The sequence below is a fragment of the Haematobia irritans genome, chromosome 1 (assembly GCF_050003625.1).
Source record: "Haematobia irritans isolate KBUSLIRL chromosome 1, ASM5000362v1, whole genome shotgun sequence".
Taxonomy (NCBI): domain Eukaryota; kingdom Metazoa; phylum Arthropoda; class Insecta; order Diptera; family Muscidae; genus Haematobia; species Haematobia irritans.
The window spans coordinates 94,628,399-94,649,550 of record NC_134397.1 but is presented as its reverse complement, the minus strand read 5'-3'; the positions used below and the strand labels follow the sequence as shown (position 1 = coordinate 94,649,550).

General features: G+C 36.2%; 1 protein-coding gene across 1 annotated transcript in view; it reads left to right on the top strand.

Annotated features, from left to right (window-relative positions):
- Positions 1 to 21,152, top strand: part of Wdr37 (WD repeat domain 37) — an 85,261-nt gene that overhangs the window by 304 nt on the left and 63,805 nt on the right. The window contains exons 2-3 of the mRNA XM_075291162.1: positions 9 to 552; positions 12,763 to 13,137. Of these exons, the coding sequence (XP_075147277.1) occupies positions 9 to 552; positions 12,763 to 13,137 (919 nt within the window). The remainder of the gene's footprint in view (positions 1 to 8; positions 553 to 12,762; positions 13,138 to 21,152) is intronic.

Sequence of the window (21,152 nt, the reverse complement as noted above, 5' to 3'; positions counted from 1 at the left end):
TTTTTCAGTGCAAGAGAAACTTGATGGCTATATTATTAAAGACTCACTTCAATCTTGTGAAAGGTCAACCTCTACCAATCCTTGTGCAGGTTCGAATGCAGCACAGACATCTGTGTTGGTTTGTCATGAGGAAGTCGATGGTTCGGCGGCCCAAGCAGTATCTGGGACTAAAAGCTTTAAGTCAAAATTTACTTCAAGTAGTAGTAAGGTTAAAGCTAGTAATAAAATTAAGGCCCAAACAAGTCGGATCGTATCTAGTTTCAAAGCACAGTCTGTTGTAAGCAGTGCTGTTATGCGTGAATTCACTGGTCATAAGGATGGTGTGTGGCAAGTAACTGCCAAGTTTGGACAACCTATAATAGGAACAGCATCAGCAGATCATACTGCATGCATTTGGGGTATAGAGAGCGGTCGATGCCTTCTGCAATATACAGGTCATGTGGGATCAGTTAACTCGATAAAATTTCACCAAAATCGCGACTTAGTTCTGACAGGAAGTGGTGATGGAACAGCGCACATTTGGCAAGGAGCCGTCAATTGGGATGTATCCAAGTAAGTGAAGAATTGAAATGTAGAAAGTTTTTGAAAAGTTATATTAATAAATTGAAATTTATTCATACCTCAGTAGTTATTGTAAAACGTAGGTAACTTTGCACAAGAATACGTACTAGAAGACTACATCGAATAGTTTTTATGTATGACTTTCGAATACAGTACAATCACTATTTTTCTCTCGGGTTCTAACAGCTAACCAGAGAGATAACATAAAATATTTTCCGAAAAGGAACCTATAAAAATGAAACTACTGGAGAAACTCGAGTATTTCCCAGTTTTGAGCGAATCGAAAGTTTACATTTTTACTATTCAACGCTATGTACGTATATTGCTGTGTAGATAGAAATGTAATATGAATAATTGAATATTTTGACCCGTTTAAAAATGAAACAGGCACATCGAAAGGTTTATTTATTTCAACATATGTGCGATTAAGTCTATAAGACCCTAAAAACGTTACAAGAATGAGATCAACAGCATTCCTACTCGAATAAAAATAAAAAGCCCTTAAAATTAAATTATGTAGTAAATATAAATATGGAAACATTTTGAATACAAAGCAACTGTTATTTGTATTTCCCAAACTGAGGCATAATCCACATGATCGCTCTGTGTACATTTGAATAAGAGAGAAGGATATGGATTCATTTGCAGCGACAACGGAAGAGTGACAACAAGAAGTTATTCGCTAGTTTTGTTGTTCCTACAAATGTGTGCCAATTGTTCTGCGACACTTCGAATGGGTATTCTCATATCACCAGTAGACGTGTTTTCTGTATATTGAATTGTGCAGACCTCTGCTGTGAGCTGTATGTCTGTCCATACAATAAAAATATTTGGTTGGTATGATAGAATTTTTCAAAGAAAAAATGTACATCATTACAAAGAGGAAAAGTCGAATTGAGTGGATTTTCAGAAGTATTGTTAAAAGATTACTAAGAAGTAAATTTTCGTCTACAAATGTTATAGGAGTATGCACAATGAGGTTAGGAAAAGCAATATGAGGTTCGGAAAATGTAATGCTGTGATGTTTGTATGTGCAAACGTTGTGGACAATGTAAAAAGTTGCCCACAAGTTGATTTCGAAATGCATTACAAAAGTCAATTAGTCAAAATTTTCATTAACCCTGCTACTATGTAAAAAAAAATCACAAATTTTATGTTGGGCTCATATTTTCAACCACATTAACTTTTATTAAATACAGTCGAAGCTCTGTTTAACGAATACCCCATTTAGCGAAAATCCAATTTAACGAACGTCAAAATTCTTAACATTGAGTATTCTAAATAACAAACGGTTGAACAAAATTTACTTTCGATTTAAAGAAAATGCTTCTAATCTTAAGAAAATAAACAACAAAACATCATCAATATTTGACGATTGTGAGAATGTTTTAAGTCCTTCGGAAACGTCCGCAAAGTACGGCATTCCCAAGATATTTAGATCGAATCAAATGTTTGGAAACATATTTATATATTCAATGGCCGCGTACCTAGATAGGTACGTAGGATAGATAGAGTGGCAGCTCCGCTACGGGAAATCGATCTACTCCAGAACCGGTACATGACTACTTTGTGAATGGACAAGGACCAGAAGGGAATGCCCTCTGTAATACAGGTTTGCCATTGACGAGGTAATTTTACACTGCAAGATACGACTTGAACTCATTTCAAAGGACATGATCTGGGATAACTTAGTAGGGCTATACAGGTTTTCATGAACCAGTCTGGGACAAACTTTTAAGCAGCAAGTGCTGCTCTACATGCCTCCATGTGCCGTTAAGACCTTGGTTGAGAAGTCACTGAAAACAAAGACAAAACTCATTACAATCCCACGGCGGCGGGTTCTGTGTACCGGATTGACCCGATGGACCCCATTAATTGGCCAGCGGCTGCCACATCAGTATACTAGTTGTTTCGTCCGTCTTTTTGTGTTGGAGAAGGTGCATCCCGGAGAGCCTTCTACGTTTGCTGTTGGTCCGAGCCGGCATAGAGGAGAACCGCGGACCATGGTATTGTTCAGTCTGCCGAAACCTGATCCACCACCGTTCGGTTTCGGTCAGGTGTTACCGGTGCTTGGAGTGGGTGCATTACTGGAACTGCTCCGGCTTAACATCGCTGCGGGAGTATAGTCATACTGACTACGTGGAAGGATGCTGTGCCAGCGATAGCAGCAGTGGGTCGTCTGACTATGCGACCCCCAGACATCTCCCGTACAACAATATTCTCCGCCGCAGCATCTTACACCCAATATTGTTCCAGTTCCGGATAGTTAATCGTTTTTGCAATTTAATTGCAACGGGCTCCGAAGTAAGATTAGCGAAATCGTGGACTTTATGAATCGGAAAATGATAAGGGTCGCGGCGATCCAGGACACTAAGCTGAATTCCACCTGCAGCCTACGTCATTGTGATAGATACAATGTGCTTCAAAAGGATCGCACAAGAAGTGGAGGTGGTGGCCTGGCTTTCATAATACACCGTTCCGTGCGGTATAGACCTATCCCGCTTGTGCCAGACACTAGTGACCCGTATATGGAATGTATGGGGGTAGCAGTTACGTCTGGGGCTGCCGAGATAGAGCTATACAATGTGTATTACCGCCGGTTGGTAGCTGTGCTCCAGGTTATAGCCCAAACATTGAGTGGCTGTTGTGCGGGCATAACCGATTGGTTCTAAGAGACTTTAATGCCCACCATGAACATTGGCATTCACTCCTAGAGGCATAGCTTTGGCAGAGCAAATAGATGACTCCACATTTTGGACGGTGAACGAAGAGGCCCCACGAGAATTATGGGTGACTGCAGCAGTTCGCCAGATTTATCTTTAGCGTCGCCTGGTCTGATAAATGACGTTTCCTGGCAACCCGTCATTTCATTGGGATCAGACCACCTCCACATAATTCTCACCATTAACCGACCCTCCGATTTCATAACCTCTGAACGCCGGACGTTTATAATCCACAAGAAAGCCAACTGGGAAGGCTTCAGAGAATATACTGATCGCCGCTTCAGTGAGCTCCCGTCCCCCTCTCATGTTCATGTTGCTCATAGGGCGTTCCGGGACATCATCAACGCAGCAGTCGCTCGCTTCATTCCATCTGGTCGAATTGCCCAAGAGAGGCCCAACTTCCCAGCTGAAGCGGCGGGACTCGCAGACGAGCGTGATGAACGCCGTCGTGCTGATCCTAGAATCAGGGAAATGAATCTAGAGATTAGTAAGATAGTCGACGAGCACAAGCGGAACACATGGTTAGAGCACCTGAAACAATGTAACCTAGGCACAGGAACAGGAAAATTGTGGTCAACAGTGAGAGCCCTCTCGAATCCCGCGATGATGGGATTTCAGTCACCTTTGGCGACGTGACTGTGACTGATCCGAAGAGATGCGCCAAATACTTCAACCAACAGTTTGTCGAGCATCCCGAGAGTGATAGAGCTAAAAGGAGAGCCACTCGTCGCATACGTGGTCTCCGAGCGGATGACACACCACAATTTACCGCAGCCGAAGTTACCAATGTCATAAACAGCGCGAAATCATCCAAGGCGCTGGGCCCCGACGGTATTTCAATGCTAATGCTGAAACATCTGGGAATACTGGGAGTTGAGTACCTGACTAGACTCCTCAATTTGTCCTTGGAATCACTCATTATACCCGATGTCTGGAAGATGGGAAGAGTGATTCCACTACTGAAGCCATGCAAAGATTCCGGTAAAGGTGAATCGTACAGTCCGATATACCTTCTCTCGCCAGTAGCCAAGACACTTGAGGCACTACTCCTCCCCAGCCTTGTGAAGAATTTTCCAGCTGCCCACCATCAACATTCCGTAAGGTACACAGTACGACGACAGCCTTACATGCCATTTCGACACATATCAATAGGGGACTTAAAATATCGCTCTTGAAGGGATCTATGTTGAATAATAAAAACGAATTTTGACAAAAATGTGTTTTCTTTGTTAGACCGGGGACTTATCAGCCAACCTGTGAATCAGCCCAAGCCGTGTCATATGACGGTCCTCGTGGCGCTTGACCTATTGAAAGCGTTCGATACGGTCAACCATGCCACATTATTCGAGGACATCGAGAATACGTCCCTACCGGCAGGAACGGAGCGTTGGGTTCTGAATTACATGTGTGGACGCCAGTCGTACGTGGAATTCAGGGACAATAAGTCTAAACCCCGTAGAGTTAAACAGGGAGTTCCCGAGGGCAGGGTGATATATACGGCACTGTTTAACCTCTACCTGTCCTCGATTCCACCCCCTCCTGACGGCGTCGAGATTGTGGACGATTGCACAATCCGGGCTTCCGGCATCCGGGCCCATTGTTGATAACATTTGCGATCGATTGAATGTCTACCTCGTTGATCTTACCAGTTATTTCACTGCAAGAAATTTGAGGATATCTCCCACCAAATCCTCAGCCACACTATTCACTACATGGACGGCGGAAGTACGCAGGCAGTTGAATGTCAGAGTCGATGGCGAAACAATTCCGACAACAAATTACCCCAAGATTCTCGGGGTAACATTCGACAGCCTTTTTAAGACGTTCGCCTATGACACTGCAATCTGTGATAAGCTCCGCGGTAGAAACAAGGTCCTCAAGTCGCTTTCCGGCTGCACTTGGGGTGCGGACAAAGAAACCTTGGAAAAGGAGAATGAATTTCCTAACATTCTACTTTGACTACAATATTAAAAATAAAACCTAGTGGCTATACGTTTATACTTTTGTCATGTATACATAAAATTAAATAAAAATTTGTCCATTCGTTTAGAGAGCTTTAATAAAATAACAGGTTATGGGCCCTTCCGCGCTTTTAATTCGAAAGTCCATATAATTTTGCTCTTAATACGAAAAAGAATTGAAAAAGGAATATGGCAACGAATATGCAAATGGAGAAACTTCGCGGAAGCGAAAACTATGAAGACTGGAAGTTCGCTGTGGAGGCGTATTTCCAAATGAAAGGTCTATGGAAATCTATTGAAGGGACGGAAGACAAAGAAGATAAGAAAATTCAAGCGAAGGCGGAATTGGCCTTATTGGTGGACAAGTATCTTACGAGAATGTGCTAGTGCAAAATATATATGGAGTGTATTAGCAAAAATCTACGAAGACAACAGCCTGGTAAGAATAGTTGGTTTGATTCAAAAATTCTGCTCAACAAAATTGAAAGAATGCTCAAACGTTGAAGAATATGTTAACGAAATAATCAACTCGGCGCACAAATTACGAAGTGTTGGACTTAATATGGAATCAATGTTATTAGCTGGATTACCTGATGAGTATAGACCTATGATAAAGGGAAATCAAAGTACAGGTATAAAAATAACAGGCGATGACATTAAAATGAAAATATTGCAGGATGTGAAAAACGAAGCAACCAACGATATGGCTTTAGCAGGTAACAAAAAGAAAACAGGCAACATTAATGGACCAAAATGCTATAATTGCAACCAATATCGTCATATTGCTGACAAATGTCCAAAAAATCATTCAATAAAGTATACAAAAAGCAAGATGGTAGAAATTCTGCAATGGGAGCGCTTTCAGTATGCAAGCTAAACAACAATGACTGGTTCTTCGATTCCGGAGCAACAGTCCATATGTGCTCAAGTAAGGAATTGTTCAGTGACAGATTTGAAGAAAAGAAGTCAGAAGTAATTATAGCAAATAATTCGACAATGCGTGTAGATGGAATTGGAAATGTCGACATGATATCGCTAAGGGGAAACTTGAGAAAGAAAACTGTCACTTTCAAAAATTTTCTGTACATTGCGGATTTGTATATCAATCTCCTATCCGTTTCAAAAATTGTTGAAAGCGGATACAAATTTGTTTTCAATGGAAAAGCCTGCAAAGTTATCAATGATAGCGGTAAAGTTATTGCTATGGACGATTCAGTGGATGGAATGTTTCGCTTAAATGTTTCAAGTAACAAATCGATGGTTTCTCAAGGTAAGCATGAAGAAGGCAATTTGTGGCATAAACGAATCGGTCATATAAACAATGAAGCACTGAAGAAAATGGCTTCAGAAGCCGTGCTTGGAATTAATTGTGAAATAACTCAAGAGGAGTGCATTCCATGTATAAAATTAAAAATACCAAGAAATCCTTTTAAAAAAGGGACTAGAGCAGACGCTATATTGGATTTAATACATTCCGATCTTTGTGGGCCAATGGATGTGAATTCCATTAGTGGTTCAAAATATATATTAACTTTTATATACGATTACTCGAGAAAAGTTTTTATATACTTTCTGAAACGGAAGTCTGAAGTTGGTGACAGGTTCCTTGAATTCAAGAACTTTGTGGAAAATCAAACAGGAAGAAAAATTAAATCCTTGAGAAGCGACAATGGAACAGAATATTGCAATGCTAGAATGAATTATTGTTGAAAACGGCATCAATCACCAAACTACGGTACCATATTCACCGCATCTAAATGGGGTATCGGAAAGAATGAACAGGACCATTATAGAGAAAACTAGATGTCGTTTGATCCAGTCAGGCTTACAAAAAAAGTTTTGGGCTGAAGCAGCAAACACTGCAGTTCACCTTATCAATCTAAAACCAACCAAAATACTCAATGACATTTCCCCGGAAGAGATATGGTAAGGTAAGAAGCTCTGCTTAAAATATCTGAGTGTTTGGGTGTAAAGCGGTGATACACATCCCTCAACAAAAACGAAAGAAAATACATATCGTTTCTATGATCCCCACCAGGTTGAGCTAAGCAGAGATGCTAAAATTTTGGAAAATCTATTCTGTGAAGATATGCCAAAGGACAATGCAAAATTTTATTATTTCTGCCGATGCGATTCAGTGGGGGAAATAGTCACACACGCACCTAATGCCAAGGAGAATACAAATGATGATACATTACAAGAAACAAATAATCAAATGTTCGAAGAGAGACAAAATGATCCAAACAACTCGGAATCTGAACATTATCCTGATGAAACGGATGGTACATCTTTTCATGGGTTCGACAACGTATCAGAAAACACAAACCCGACGTTAACAGATATGGGAATCGCACCGACAAATAATATAACAAGATCGACCAGTATTTTTAAACAAACAGTAAGATATGGGTATGTATGTCATGAATCAAATGAAGATGAGGAACCTAAGACTGTGGAACAAGCGCTCGGAGGATCCAATAAGCACGAGTGGAAAAAGGCTATGGAAGAGGAACTAGCAGCTTTGTTATAAAATAAAACTTGGGAAACAACTGAATTGCCAAAAGGGAAAACACCAATAGATAGCAAGTGGTGCTTCAAGGTGAAACGTGACTCAAAAGGCGATATTGAGAGGTACAAAGCTAGACTTGTAGTAAAAGGGTACTCTCAAAAATATGGCATAGATTACGAAGAAACCTTTTCTCCAGTAGTTAGGTGTTCTTCGATACGTCTACTTTTGAGATTAGCTGTTCAGCGAAATCTTGACATAGATCAAATGGATGTTGTAACCGCATTTCTTCAGAGTGAATTGGAAGAAGAAATATTTATGAAAATCCCAGAGGGACTCGAAGAGAACCACGGGAAAGTCTGCAAGCTTAGGACATCATTGTATGGCCTTAAACAAGCTAGGAGATTATGGAACAAGAAATTGGATGGGACACTAAAGAAAATTGGTCTGACGCAATCCAAAACCGAACCTTGCGTCTACTATAAATTTAACAAGCTTGAAATTACATATTTCGCAATTTATGTGGGTGATATTTTGATCCTTACAAATAACCTCGATGCCAAAAAGAAAATTAAACAAAGTTTGTCAACAAGTTTCAAAATGAAGGATATTGGTGAGGCAAATTATATTCTGGGTATGAGAATAACAAGAGATCGCGACAATGAAAAGTTGTGGCTAGGCCAGGAATTGTATATCAAGAATACAATAAAAAATTTTGGTATGCAAAATTGCAAGTCTGTGGCGACACCATTGGATGTCAACCAAAAATTAACAAAAAATATGAGCTCGTGCAAAGGGGGTTTAATTCATAACGTACCTTATCGAGAAGCTGTGGGAAGTTTAACTTATGCTGCACAGGTCAGTCGCCCCGATATATCATATGCAGTGGGGGTGCTGTCAAGATATAACAATGAGTATGGAAAATCACACTGGGAAGCCCTTAAATGTGTGATGAGGTACCTTAAAGGAACATTGGACTATAAACTTCAATTTTCGAAAGATGACTACAAATTTTTAGAGGGATTTTCCGATGCGGACTGGGCAGGTGATCTTGATGACAGAAAATCTACCTCCGGATACGTGTACAAATTCCAAAATGGGTGCATTTTATTTATTTTTATTTTATTTTATTTAACTCATTTTACAACCAAGCCGAAATGGCCATATACGGTTACAGGGATACTCAAAATAAAGAATTACATTAAATTTACTTTAAAAAAATTATAAAAATAATTAGGACTACAATCAAGGACTGCAAAAACTTGACATTATTACACCTTATTACTAAGTATATATCTTACTACTATATGTAGACTACGTTACAAAAACCATTTGATATATAAATATAAAAATTTAGGAATTGATTACTACTCTCAAATGCCTACTAACGCAGGTTATTAACCAATAAGTTTAATTATTTGCAACTAAAAATTTAATATTTAAATAATATATATTTTTATGTTAACAATTTTTAATCCTCGAACTTATATATTTGAGTTATTGTATATTTGATTTCTAATTTTTGTTTTTTATTTAATAAAAACTAACTAGGACTGCATAAACTTGACATATAGTTGCACCTTAATACTAAGTATATATCTTAGGTTAAACAGCGTTGGGAACTACAATATGTAGACTACGTTACAAAAACAATTTGACATATGTATATAAAAACGCAACAAAAAAAAAATGAACTGATAATTAGGCATTGATTACAACTCGCATTTCATGGAATTCAAAGAAACAGTCGACAACCGCTTTATCTACAACTGAAGCAGAATACATGGCAATGGCGGCATCTGCGCAAGAAGCAATGTGGTTGGGATCGATATTCAAAGAGCTAGGAAACTCTTCTTTCATCAAAATCAAATGCGACAATCAAAGTGCAATAATCTTGAGCCATAACAGCACATACCATTCACGATCAAAACATATTAATATAAGGCACCATTTCGTGAGAGAATTGGTTGAATGTAATAAATTATCCATTGATTATCTAAACACGAGTGATATGGTCGCCGACATTCTTACTAAGCCTTTACCACGATTGAAGCATGTTCACTGCTGCGAACTGATGGGATTAGGAGTTCAATCGAGTGGGGGTGTTGAAAAAGGAGAATGAACTTCCTAGCATTCTACTTTGACTACAATATTAAAAATAAAACCTAGTAGCTATACGTTTATACTTTTGTCAAGTATACATAAAATTAAATAAAAATTTTTCCATTCGTTGAGAAAACTTTAATAAAATAACAAGGCAATTGGCCGGTCAGTGGTAAACTATGCAGCGCCAATGTGGACACCTCAAACGAGCGATACGCAGTGGAATAACATACAGACCTGTAGGACGCTGTCCTTAGAACCGCAACAGGATGTCTCAGCAGTACACCCCTGGATCACCTTTATGCGGCGACCACCATCATCCCAGTGCGTCGACACAATTATATGTTGTCAAAGCAGTACCTCTTGGGTTGCCATCGAAGTTGTCATCCGAATCACCATATTGTGGATAGACAACCTTCACCCAGGAATGTAAGGGTTGATCTTCACCTTCTAGAGCCCGATATCCAACGTTACAAAAGAGAGCCTCTAGATCAGGCAGCATACCAGACAGGTCTGAACAGGATTCATGAGGATACTGTAGCTGAAGCGGTGAGAAGCTACAAGGTTAATCCTGTTCTCAGAGTCCGACCGCCGCCCATAGCACCGGAGGAGAGAGACCTCCCACGGCAGACAAGGGTAGTTTTGGCCCAACTAAGATCAGGCAAGTGCAGCTGCCCCAATTCATATTTATCAGTGATTGATAGCAGCGTAGCTGACGTGTGTCCCATCTCTAATCAAGGGCCACATGACACTCGTCACCTTTTGTTTGCCCAGCTAAGCCTACCCGTCTCACTACCAGATCATCACTCTGGACAGCTGAACTACGTAAGCATAGAACAAAATGGATGAAACTACATTAAAAACTGTTACAACAACACAACAACAAAACTCATTATGGGATGCGATGCAAATGCACATCATAGTATTTGGGGAAGCAGTGATACTAATGCAAGGGGAGAGTCGCTAATAGAGTTTATTGTGCGTACTAACCTGGTAGTAAAGGTCTGCACAAGTATGTTTGAAAGCGATTTCAAATGGCTTGGATTTTTATGGAACATGCAGAACATCAGCGCTTCACTAAACAAACCGAACAAATACCTCGTTCGACGGCAGCATGGCTTGAAAACACAAACACAACAAAAGGCAATCGAACCCAAACTAAGCATAACAAATATCAATTCCATGTTGCATAGAATTTGTTGCTACTTGGGTTATAAATGTTTTGCGTGGGTTATGCATGTTCTACAGCAAAGACAATACACAAAAGAAGATAGGAAATTGGCTACTGAGGAAATCAAACATTTACGGTGTTAGTTTCATACTTTTCGTTTATCGAACCAAACGCGTATACGACAAGTATTGACATAGCATTAAAATGCAAATAAAAAGAAATTAAGTGCACGAAATAAATTTCCATAAAGGGGAAAATGTAATTTTTTTGTTGTTGCCTAAAATTTAACATTGTTTCATTAAGAAAATTAAGTTTTTCATTTAAAAAATAAAAACGAAAAACCAATAAAAAATTACAAACATGTATGGAACTAACATGGTAACTGCAACATTTGGTATGACGCAAGCCAATTTCCTATCTTCCTAAAGTTTATTGTCTTTGTTCTTTAGAACCTCAAGCAGCACAGCACAGTGGCGAGATTTAATTTTGTGAAAAAATATAGAAGCCTTAAGCAGCAATTACTTCAATAATTTTTGTAATATAGAAGCTTGGTTTAGCTTTGCGAATTGTTTTTTTATTTCATATTTTTTTTTTATTTTATTTATAGATTTATTATAATTAAAAATTACAATAAATAAAATTAAAATCAAGTAGCATCAGTATCAGCTATCAGTTTATGTTTATTAGTTATTTCATTTAAAGTAAAAGAAAGTAAAATACCATTTCATGGTTTCATTTAATACAACTATCAGTTCTTAAAAAAGGACAAATGTTTTGTCTTTTTTGATTTGAAATAATGGACGTAGGAAAATGGATTACATTATATATAAACGGGCGGTACTAAGCTAATGTTTCACAAGAGAAAACAAAAAAAGTGCAAAAATAATATAAGCTTACGAAATTATTTGCAAAATCTAAAATAGCTTGAAAGAAAATGGCATCACAAAATTAATGGTAAACTTAGTACCGCCTTTAATACAAAAAACTTATGTTCGGGGAATCCATGGCTTACAAACTTTCCTTGCACACACACACACCCTTCAATAACTACGCACTAACTGCCCCACCATTTAATTTATTGCTTTCAGCTCTGTTCAGAAGATGTTGCAAGCATAACAAAATGTTGCAAGAACTGTAGAACATGCGCACAGTTTCTACAAAGCTTGCGACCTTAATGCTTGGTTTCGAATAGGACCTTCAAAACATCGTTGGATTGCAACCAAGTATGCGTAGGTTATGTTCTGATATTTGTTTTATTTGATGTTTGAAAGTTTTGCTTATAGCTATGTTTTGAAAGTTCTATTCATGTTTCAGAACATTTTGAAATTTTAAAATTCAAATATGCTTGTGCAGACCTTTACTATTCATCATGCAACAGAAGAAAATTTATTGGAATTTTCCCCAAATGGTTGTAGGGAGAAAAAAATATTCAACAGTACCGGAAAAATATTGAGACAACTTATATTTCATTCAAGTGTCGAATATTCATTACTGCAAACGTTTTCCAACCAATCTCTTCTCTGTGTGTATGTTTTGCATTTTTTCACGATTTGTGCCTTACAACAATACCGTTCACTCATTTTTCGATAACAATATACATACATCTTCGGCAACTGAGATATTTCTATCTCATCGTTCACAGCAGTTTGGAAATTCTATAGTAGTAAATGTTTGCTTTAACATTTATGATTATATATTCCAGAAAAGTAAAATTATCTATGATATTATTTTTTTCAGGAAAGGTCATTCATCGGAAGAAGAGCTAGACGACAGCGATGAACAGGTGGAAGATCGTGATCGGGTAGACACTTTGCGTACTCCACTATGTGAATTTACAGGACCTGGAGGACATCTATCAGTTATCGTAGCCGCTGATTGGCTTCCTAATATGGATCAAATAATAACTGGTAGTTGGGATCGTACCGCAATTTTGTGGGACGTAGAAACTAGAGAACCATTGCAAACACTTTCTGGTCATGACCACGAACTGACTCATGTATTTGCCCACCCAACTCAACGATTGGTGGTAACTGCATCAAGAGATTCCACGTTTCGATTGTGGGATTTTCGAGATCCAATTCCAGGAGTTTCAGTATTTCAAGGACACACAGAGTATGTATATTTAATTTATTTTTAAATATTTTTGATCGAACTTACTTAGGCAATCAATGCATATTCACTAGGGCTGTCATTCGGGATCGATTTTTATAAATCCATTAAACCAATTTAGTTTAAATCAATTTTATTAACAAAAAAATAACAAAAGAGTTAAAGAGTTAATTAAAAACCAATTACAAATTATTTTCATACTTAACGAACAGCAAGTCCAACTGAACAATATGAAGAAAAGAAAAACAAAAAATTATGACAAAAATAAATTAATACCCAATTTTATATCGCTATCTTACTAAGCAAAACATTTTAAGGATTTTGATTATATTAGGTATATTTTCGTACACTTGCGTTAATCCGTCCCGAAAATCCCGGGATTTTGTCCCGGGTGACAGCCCTAATATGCACACAAATGGCATGCATCTATAAGAAAACAATCACGTTTGCAGTAGAGGTGTCATTCGGGATTGAGTATTATAAATCCCGGGATTTCAAAATATTGAATCCGGGATTCTTTAAAAATTTTGAGTAATAACTATCTTCAGCACAAAAAAATTGTAATACATGGAGCCAATTTGGTTTAATAAAAATTTATTAACAAAAAACACACAACAAAATAATGATAAGAGTAAAATAAAAAGCAATTTCAACAAAACAAACACACATAAACAAAATCTTAGCCCATTTCAACTTTATGTAGAAAAGAAAAACAAAGAATACAAAAAAAAAATAAAAACACAATTTCATATTACTTACTCAACAAAAGATTTTAACCCTAGCTTAGGCACCAATGTTTTTCTACATTATCTGCCACTATTTACAAATGTAAATATTTTGTTTCCTTTGGTATTTTTAACTTCATAACCGCTTTTTTATGTTTGTTTTGCATTGTGATATTCGCTACAGAAAAAATATTGTTGTTTTTGAACATTATCTGTTCGACATTATTGAAATCGGTTCAGAGTTAGATATAACTCCCATATATATCTTTCTCCCGATATACACCCATATTACCACAGACGCCAAAGTTTTGCTCCGATCTACGTGAAATTTTGCACAGGGGGTAGAATTAATATTCTTACTATGAATGCCAAATTTGGTTGAAATCGGTTCAGATTTAGATATAGCTCCCACATATATATCTTTAGCCCGATTTATACAGATATGACCACAGACTTAAATTTTACTCCAATGTACGTGAAATTTTGCACAGGGTGTAGACTTAACATTCTTACTATGCATGCCAAATTTGGTTTAAATCGGTTCAGATTTCGATATGGAAAACGACGGTGAACTATCTGAATTAGACAGGTAGCAATTTTTGGTTAGTAAAAACGGATTTAACTTTATCGGCGAACCTATACAATCGTTGCTTATTTCTTTTATGCCTGATAAAAGTGATAGACGATATTCAAAAGTAAAAACCGTTTGCTATATGTGCTGCCATGGTGAGAAAGAAAGGAATCGTCCTACAAGGCAAAAATGTGGGCAATGTAAAAATCCAGTCTGTGTGGAGCACACCTGGGTGCAAACCAAATGCTACAGTTGCCCAAAATATATATTTTAAGTTGTTATTTCCTCTTCTTTTATTTGTATTATTTTCATATGAAATAATTCAAAACAAATCAACTGAAAGTATGTATCTTAAACCACAATATTTACATTTGTAAATAGTGGCAGATTTTGAAGAAAAATACAAAAATGTATTGAAAAATTGCGATATTGTAAAAATTTTGTTAAATTTGTACATATTATGAAAGAGCACGAAAAATTAGCTGCTGAGTCCGACAGCAGCAGTGGGTCATTAGACTATGTGACCCCTCCGACATCTCTCGCACAACAATATTCTGCGCCGCGGCATCTGACACCCAATATTGTTGTATCAGTTCCGGAAAGTGCATCAGTTTTGCAATTTAATTGCAACGGGTTCCGAGGTAAGATTAGTGAGATTCTGGATTTTATAAATCGGAAAAAATCAGTATCGCGGCGATCCAGGAAACTAAGCTAAATGCCACCAAAGGATCGCACAAGAAGTGGAGGTGGTGGCCTGGCTTTCATATTACACCGTTCCGTGGAGTATAGACTAGAGGTCTGCACAATTCTATTTGTATATGCAGAGTACACATGTACTTGCTACATGAGTACATCTATTTGAGAGAGTCGCAAAATAATTGGTACACATTTTGATGAACTCCAAAAGCTACGAATAACTTCCTGTTGTTACTCTGATGTCTTCACTACCAATAAATACTTATTCCTCTTACGCTCTTATTGAAGTGTACTCAGAGTAATCACGTCGATTATGTTGCGAGAACATAACTGCATAGAGTACACCATGTACAACGTGTAGTTCGAGAAATACAAAAAACAATTACTCTCCATGATATATGTTTTCGGCTTGTTATACAGAACGGCTATCGTTAAGGGAAGTGTGTGACATACATACATATATGAAATATGTGACTGTGCGAACTACCTTCCCAACACCTCTATTTTATTTACTTGTTATTTTAAAATATTAAATAATCTAAGCATGCTTTGGATTTGGTGAAAAAATGAGTTGTAATTTTTTTAAAATAAAGTTTTAGTTTGGTTTTGAAATTGTGAGAAATTCGAAATACATTACTTTTATTTAAATTGTAGAAAATACCTACAATGACCCCTAAAAAAGATTATTTCGATAATGCCAGCAGAAAACATTTCAACAAACAACAACAGTCATCGTGCAAACAATATAGGTATTGAATCCGCATGAATCGCGAAACTTCCAGAATTTTGGAGCCTCAACGTGTAAGAACCAGCCATATGGTTCTTACACGTTGAGGCTACATTTCGACATCACGGAATTAAGTGAACAGAATCCATGTTGTACTCTTTCTCAAGAACTTACATTTTTATTGTTCCTTTTTTCGGAACACATATTGTTTCGGATAAGTACTCGTTGGTATTTGATACAGTGATGCCAACTCCCGGAAGGCAAAAAACACCAAAACTGTATTATAAACTCTAACATACCACCTCCCACCACAAAAACTACAAAAGCCAACTAAAATTCAATGCTCTACTAAAAAAAAAACACTTCCTAATCTTATGAAATTATGAACCTCTATTCCAGTATACACCTTGATCACTTTGAAAGCTTTCATCCAATTCATTTTGATCAGTAATGTCTTTCAAATTTCAAACTATTTTTTTAGAGGAGAAAAACATTTTTTCGACATTAAATTTGGAAATATTATTAATACTTATTTCAGTTATGAGTGCTTTTGTTAATTTAATACAAACGTTTTTAATTACATCTTTATCAAGTTCAGAAATTCGGCACTCGTCGGTAAACATTTCCCAGCAAAAATTCCTATTACCAGGTATGAGTATAAGTATGCCTGCGTCAAATTGGTTCTAAACAATACCCTAAATACCAATATTGATTAAAAAAGAATCTATACCACCTTAATAACAATCAAATCCTACATTTAGCAATGTAGTTGAGTTTAAGCTTTTGAAAGTCTAATCCGAATTTTTGTATGAAAATATATCGTCAATTAAACTTAATATGTTACTGTTCAAATTGAAAAAAGCACTAAATGAAAATGCCAGAAAGCACCAAGATGGTGTTGTTAAAGGCACTAAAATTGGTGCTTTCTGGAAATCAAAAAACACTAAATTTGGTGCTAAAAGCACCAATTTGGCATCACTGATTAAATGCTAAACTATTCTCTGCTTCCCATACGTAAACAACATATGCGCTGTTTGTTGTTCAAAGTGTTTACCATAGCCAATAGATCGATGTGTAGTGGCACTTATATTGGCGTGCATACCCATTATCGAGAAAAACATACAGATATTTGTCAATAGACACGAATGAAATTGTTGCTGTTGAAAACAAAAACAGTGTTGTTGTTTTCAACAGAACGTATTCATTTCTTCGCAGGGAAGACTTAGTACAGTTTAATGGAAATTCAATATGTGTACACCGAAAAAAAACGGAATAAATTTTGATACATAAATAGAATATCTATTATTTTTTCATTGCCTTTAGGCTTTTTTGATTATGGGCATTGATATTCAAAAAAGGCTAACAAAGGTTTATCAAACGGCATTTCCGTACCAAAAAAAGTATTGCATCAAAACAAAAATGTTTTTCTATTCAAACAAAAACCACTACTCTGAGCATATATGCAGCCAAACAGTAATTTTTTTACAATCATGCAAATTAAAAAAAAAAATACGTTTCAAGTTATTAAAATTAAAATGGGGCTCCCTAAGTCAATAAAAAATATTGAGTATATTTTTATATTACTTTTTGACCTTTAATTATTTTAAAATGGAAAATGGTTGTGTGCATATTTTTTCTTAGTGTATAAGTAACGGTATACCAATGCATAAGCCAAAGAATTTGAAGGGAGCCGATATGCTCTTTATATGAACTTGCGAGCAAAACATTACGAACAAGGCTGTCAATTTAGCCGATTTATCTGTATGTTTTACTCGAAAAATAGCAATGTCAGGAACAAATATGAATTTCAATTCAAAAAAAAAAAAAAAAACGACGAATTCAATAATATTAATACAAAAATATACCAAATATTAAAAAATGTATTTGTTTCAAGGACTTCGTTATGTTTTTTTTGAATTGAAATGCATACTTGTTCCTGTTATTTTTTTGTCTTTTTTTAAGAAAATTTTTTTTTGTTTTTAATCAAAACATATATTTTATTTTCATATTATGTAAAAAGCCAATTTTTTACGATTTTTAAAATGCAAGTGCCGATTACGACGTTTTTTCGGAATAAAAAGTAACGATTTTTCTATAAATTTTATTGGCAGCCCTGATTACAAATCCACAAAAAAACAACCCTCATTGCTTTACTCAAGTACCCTGTAGGAAATTGAGGTGACTTTAAGTTAATAAATTGTTAGGTTAGGTTATGTGGCAGCCCGATGTATCAGGCTCACTTAGACTATTCAGTCCATTGTGATACCACAGTGGTGAACTTCTCTCCTATCACTGAGTGCTGCCCGATTCCATGTTAAGCTCAATGACAAGGGACCTCCTTTTTATAGCCGAGTCCGAACGGCGTTCCACATTCCAGTGAAACCACTTAGAGAAGCTTTGAAACCCTCAGAAATGTCACCAGCATTACTGAGGTGAGATAATCCACCGCTGAAAAACTTTTTTGTGTTCGGTCGTAGCAGGAATCGAACCCACGACCTTGTGTATGCAAGGCGGGCATGCTAACCATTGCACCACGGTGGCTCATAAATAAATAAATAAATTGTTAGTCATAACTGTCACAGGTGACTCAAATCCTAACTCATTTCCCATGTAAAATCCTATTCAGTTTTAACACGTGTTGTCATTGGAACGAGTCAGTCCTCACTCAAACCTGCATAAGCTTCAGCTAACCAAAAGTTAGCTCAAAGTGAGTTAGCTTTAGGCTGATAATATATGAGCATACTATGAGTTAGCTCTTAACTGATTAGTTTATGGTGAGCTCTTTGTGGATAATAAAATATTTTGTTTTTGTTTTATTATTTTTGAATCATTTTATTTTGAATTAATTAAAAAATAATAACAATTCAGATTTTTTCAAATTATTTTACAATAAATAAAATATAACGTAAGTAAAAATTCGGATAATATTAGTTGAGTTCATCTTGTCTTGAGTGTTGTGTTAATTTTCTCGTTTAACTCAGAGGGAGTTGTACCTACTTTTGTAATGACGCACACTGAATGGAAGTGCCATTCGTCAGGGAAGTCCAAAAGGCTTAAGTGTATTTCCCAATATCTTCGTCCTCAAACAGCCATTTAACACTTTTATTCGAAGTTTCCATTTATTCCTTCACTGATAATGATTGGTTCTAGTGGAAATAAGGAAAGTTTAATTATTAAATTGCGTTTGAATAATGCATTTCTATGCTACTTACCGCTAACCGTGACAAAAAATTACAAAAGTTCTCTGAAAATAGAAGCTAAATTGAAACAAATATAAAAAGCCAAATCCAAATTGACAGTTATAGAAGCCAATACATATTTTTTGTTTGTTTATTTGAATTGTTTCCATGACTTTACTTCACTTAAATATGCATCAGCTTAGAGTGAGTAAAAAGGTAACTCATTGCTGATCGAGAAAAAGTGAGTTTGGGAAAAATTCAACTGACTCAAGACTGCATAAATAATGAGTTAGCTTAAAGTCGCCTCAAATTAGTTAGTAAAAAGTTAGTTTGATTTTGAGTGAGTTCGAGACATTCCTACAGGGTAGCTGTTCTAGTATTGTATGTATGTATATGTGTTCCCATATCTGTGTATTATCTTCACTCTCTCAATTGTTAGCTATCATAGACCTTATAATACATAGATGATCCACTATTCTCTTTAAAAAAAATGTGTCAGTTCCAAAAATTAATTTTCTGACATTTCGTTTTGATTTTTTCGTAAAGAGTCAGAGAAACATTAACTTTCGCGCATGTGTTTTTGTGTTGTTCGTGAAGAGCAATGCTGCTCAAAATTAAATTTCGTATTTTCGCGGTTTTGGTCACAATTTTTTGTTCAAATATGAACTTTTAATATATTAATTTATTCATAAATCCTCTGGTGCATCATAAACGGTCCAATTTTGAGTAAAATTGGCAAACTACAAAAAGGAAAACGAGAGAGATTGTAAGCGTTCTCTTATTATTCTCGTTTATTCTTAATCTTCGGAACTGTCAAACATAGTTTGACACCCATGGCTCATCTATGTATTATAAGGTCTATGTTAGCTATTAACAGTGAGGACAAGTGTCACCTTAACTTTTTACTCATCGTATGAGATACACCTAGACCTCGCTTTGCGTTGTTTCGAAGTTGCGTCGCTGCTGAATTAGTACCAGTTTTCACTTTGTGTCGTTAGATTTTCGAAGTTGCGTTGTTATCTGTCTCCAATCTTCGCATGGTTTGCCAAAGAAACTCATATTTAATTCACTTTGCGTCGTTTCAGTTTGCGTCGTGCTTTTCTGGAACGTATCTGCGACGCAAATCGAGGTCTCGGTGTAGTTAATGCGTTGCGCGTGTGTGTTACCGGGATGGAAAATGCAGTACTATAGTACTTCTTTCAATACTTTTCCACCCTGGTCAGTACCGTAGTACCCCCGCGAATGATTTAGTACCTTTTGTGTAGACAATAGTTTTGACAAAATATTTTAATATTTTGAGAAAGTCTTTAACAAACTTGTTAATTAATAATCTTTTACAAATTTGGCAAAACAGACAAGTTCATGCGGGAATAAAATCTCGATTTTGTAAAAGCCATAGTTAAAAACACCAATTTATTGAATTTCAAGAATGATTTAGTCGAAAAATTCACGCGTTTCTATATTACGCTTCCACACGAACATTTTTTAGATGAGAAGTTATCGATCGCTTACTAAAATAATGCGAACCAAAAACTACCAAAAAATATTATTTTGCAAAAATGTACGAGGGCGGTTCGGAAACTTCTTAGCCTATCAATGAAAGAGAATAGTTAGTTTTTCAAAAATATTTTTATTTTTTAATATAATCTCCTGAAACTTCAATACACTTAGTCCAACGCTTTTATAGCAATTCTATCCCTTGATTAAGATAGTTTTCCTCAAGGTCTTCAAAATAGTGGTTTACAACTGTAATTGCATCTTCATTTGAGGTTAAACGGGAACTGAATTTAAAGCGAATAAAATTTTGTTTGTCAACTCCTCAATTAAAAAAAATGAAAAAGTTCTATAGAATAAAATTTTGAGACAATTTTCTATAGAATAAAACTTTGACAAAATTTTCTACAGAAATAAAATTTTGACAAAAATTTCTATAGAAATAAAATTTGAACAAAATTTTCTATAGAAATTAACTTAAAAGCAAGTATATACGGCCGTAAGTTCGGCCAGGCCGAATCTTATGTACCCTCCACCATGGATTGAGTAGAAACATCTACTTAAGACTGTCATCCACAATATAATTCAGTTCTTGACCCGGTATATGGAATATAGGGAAGTGTAAA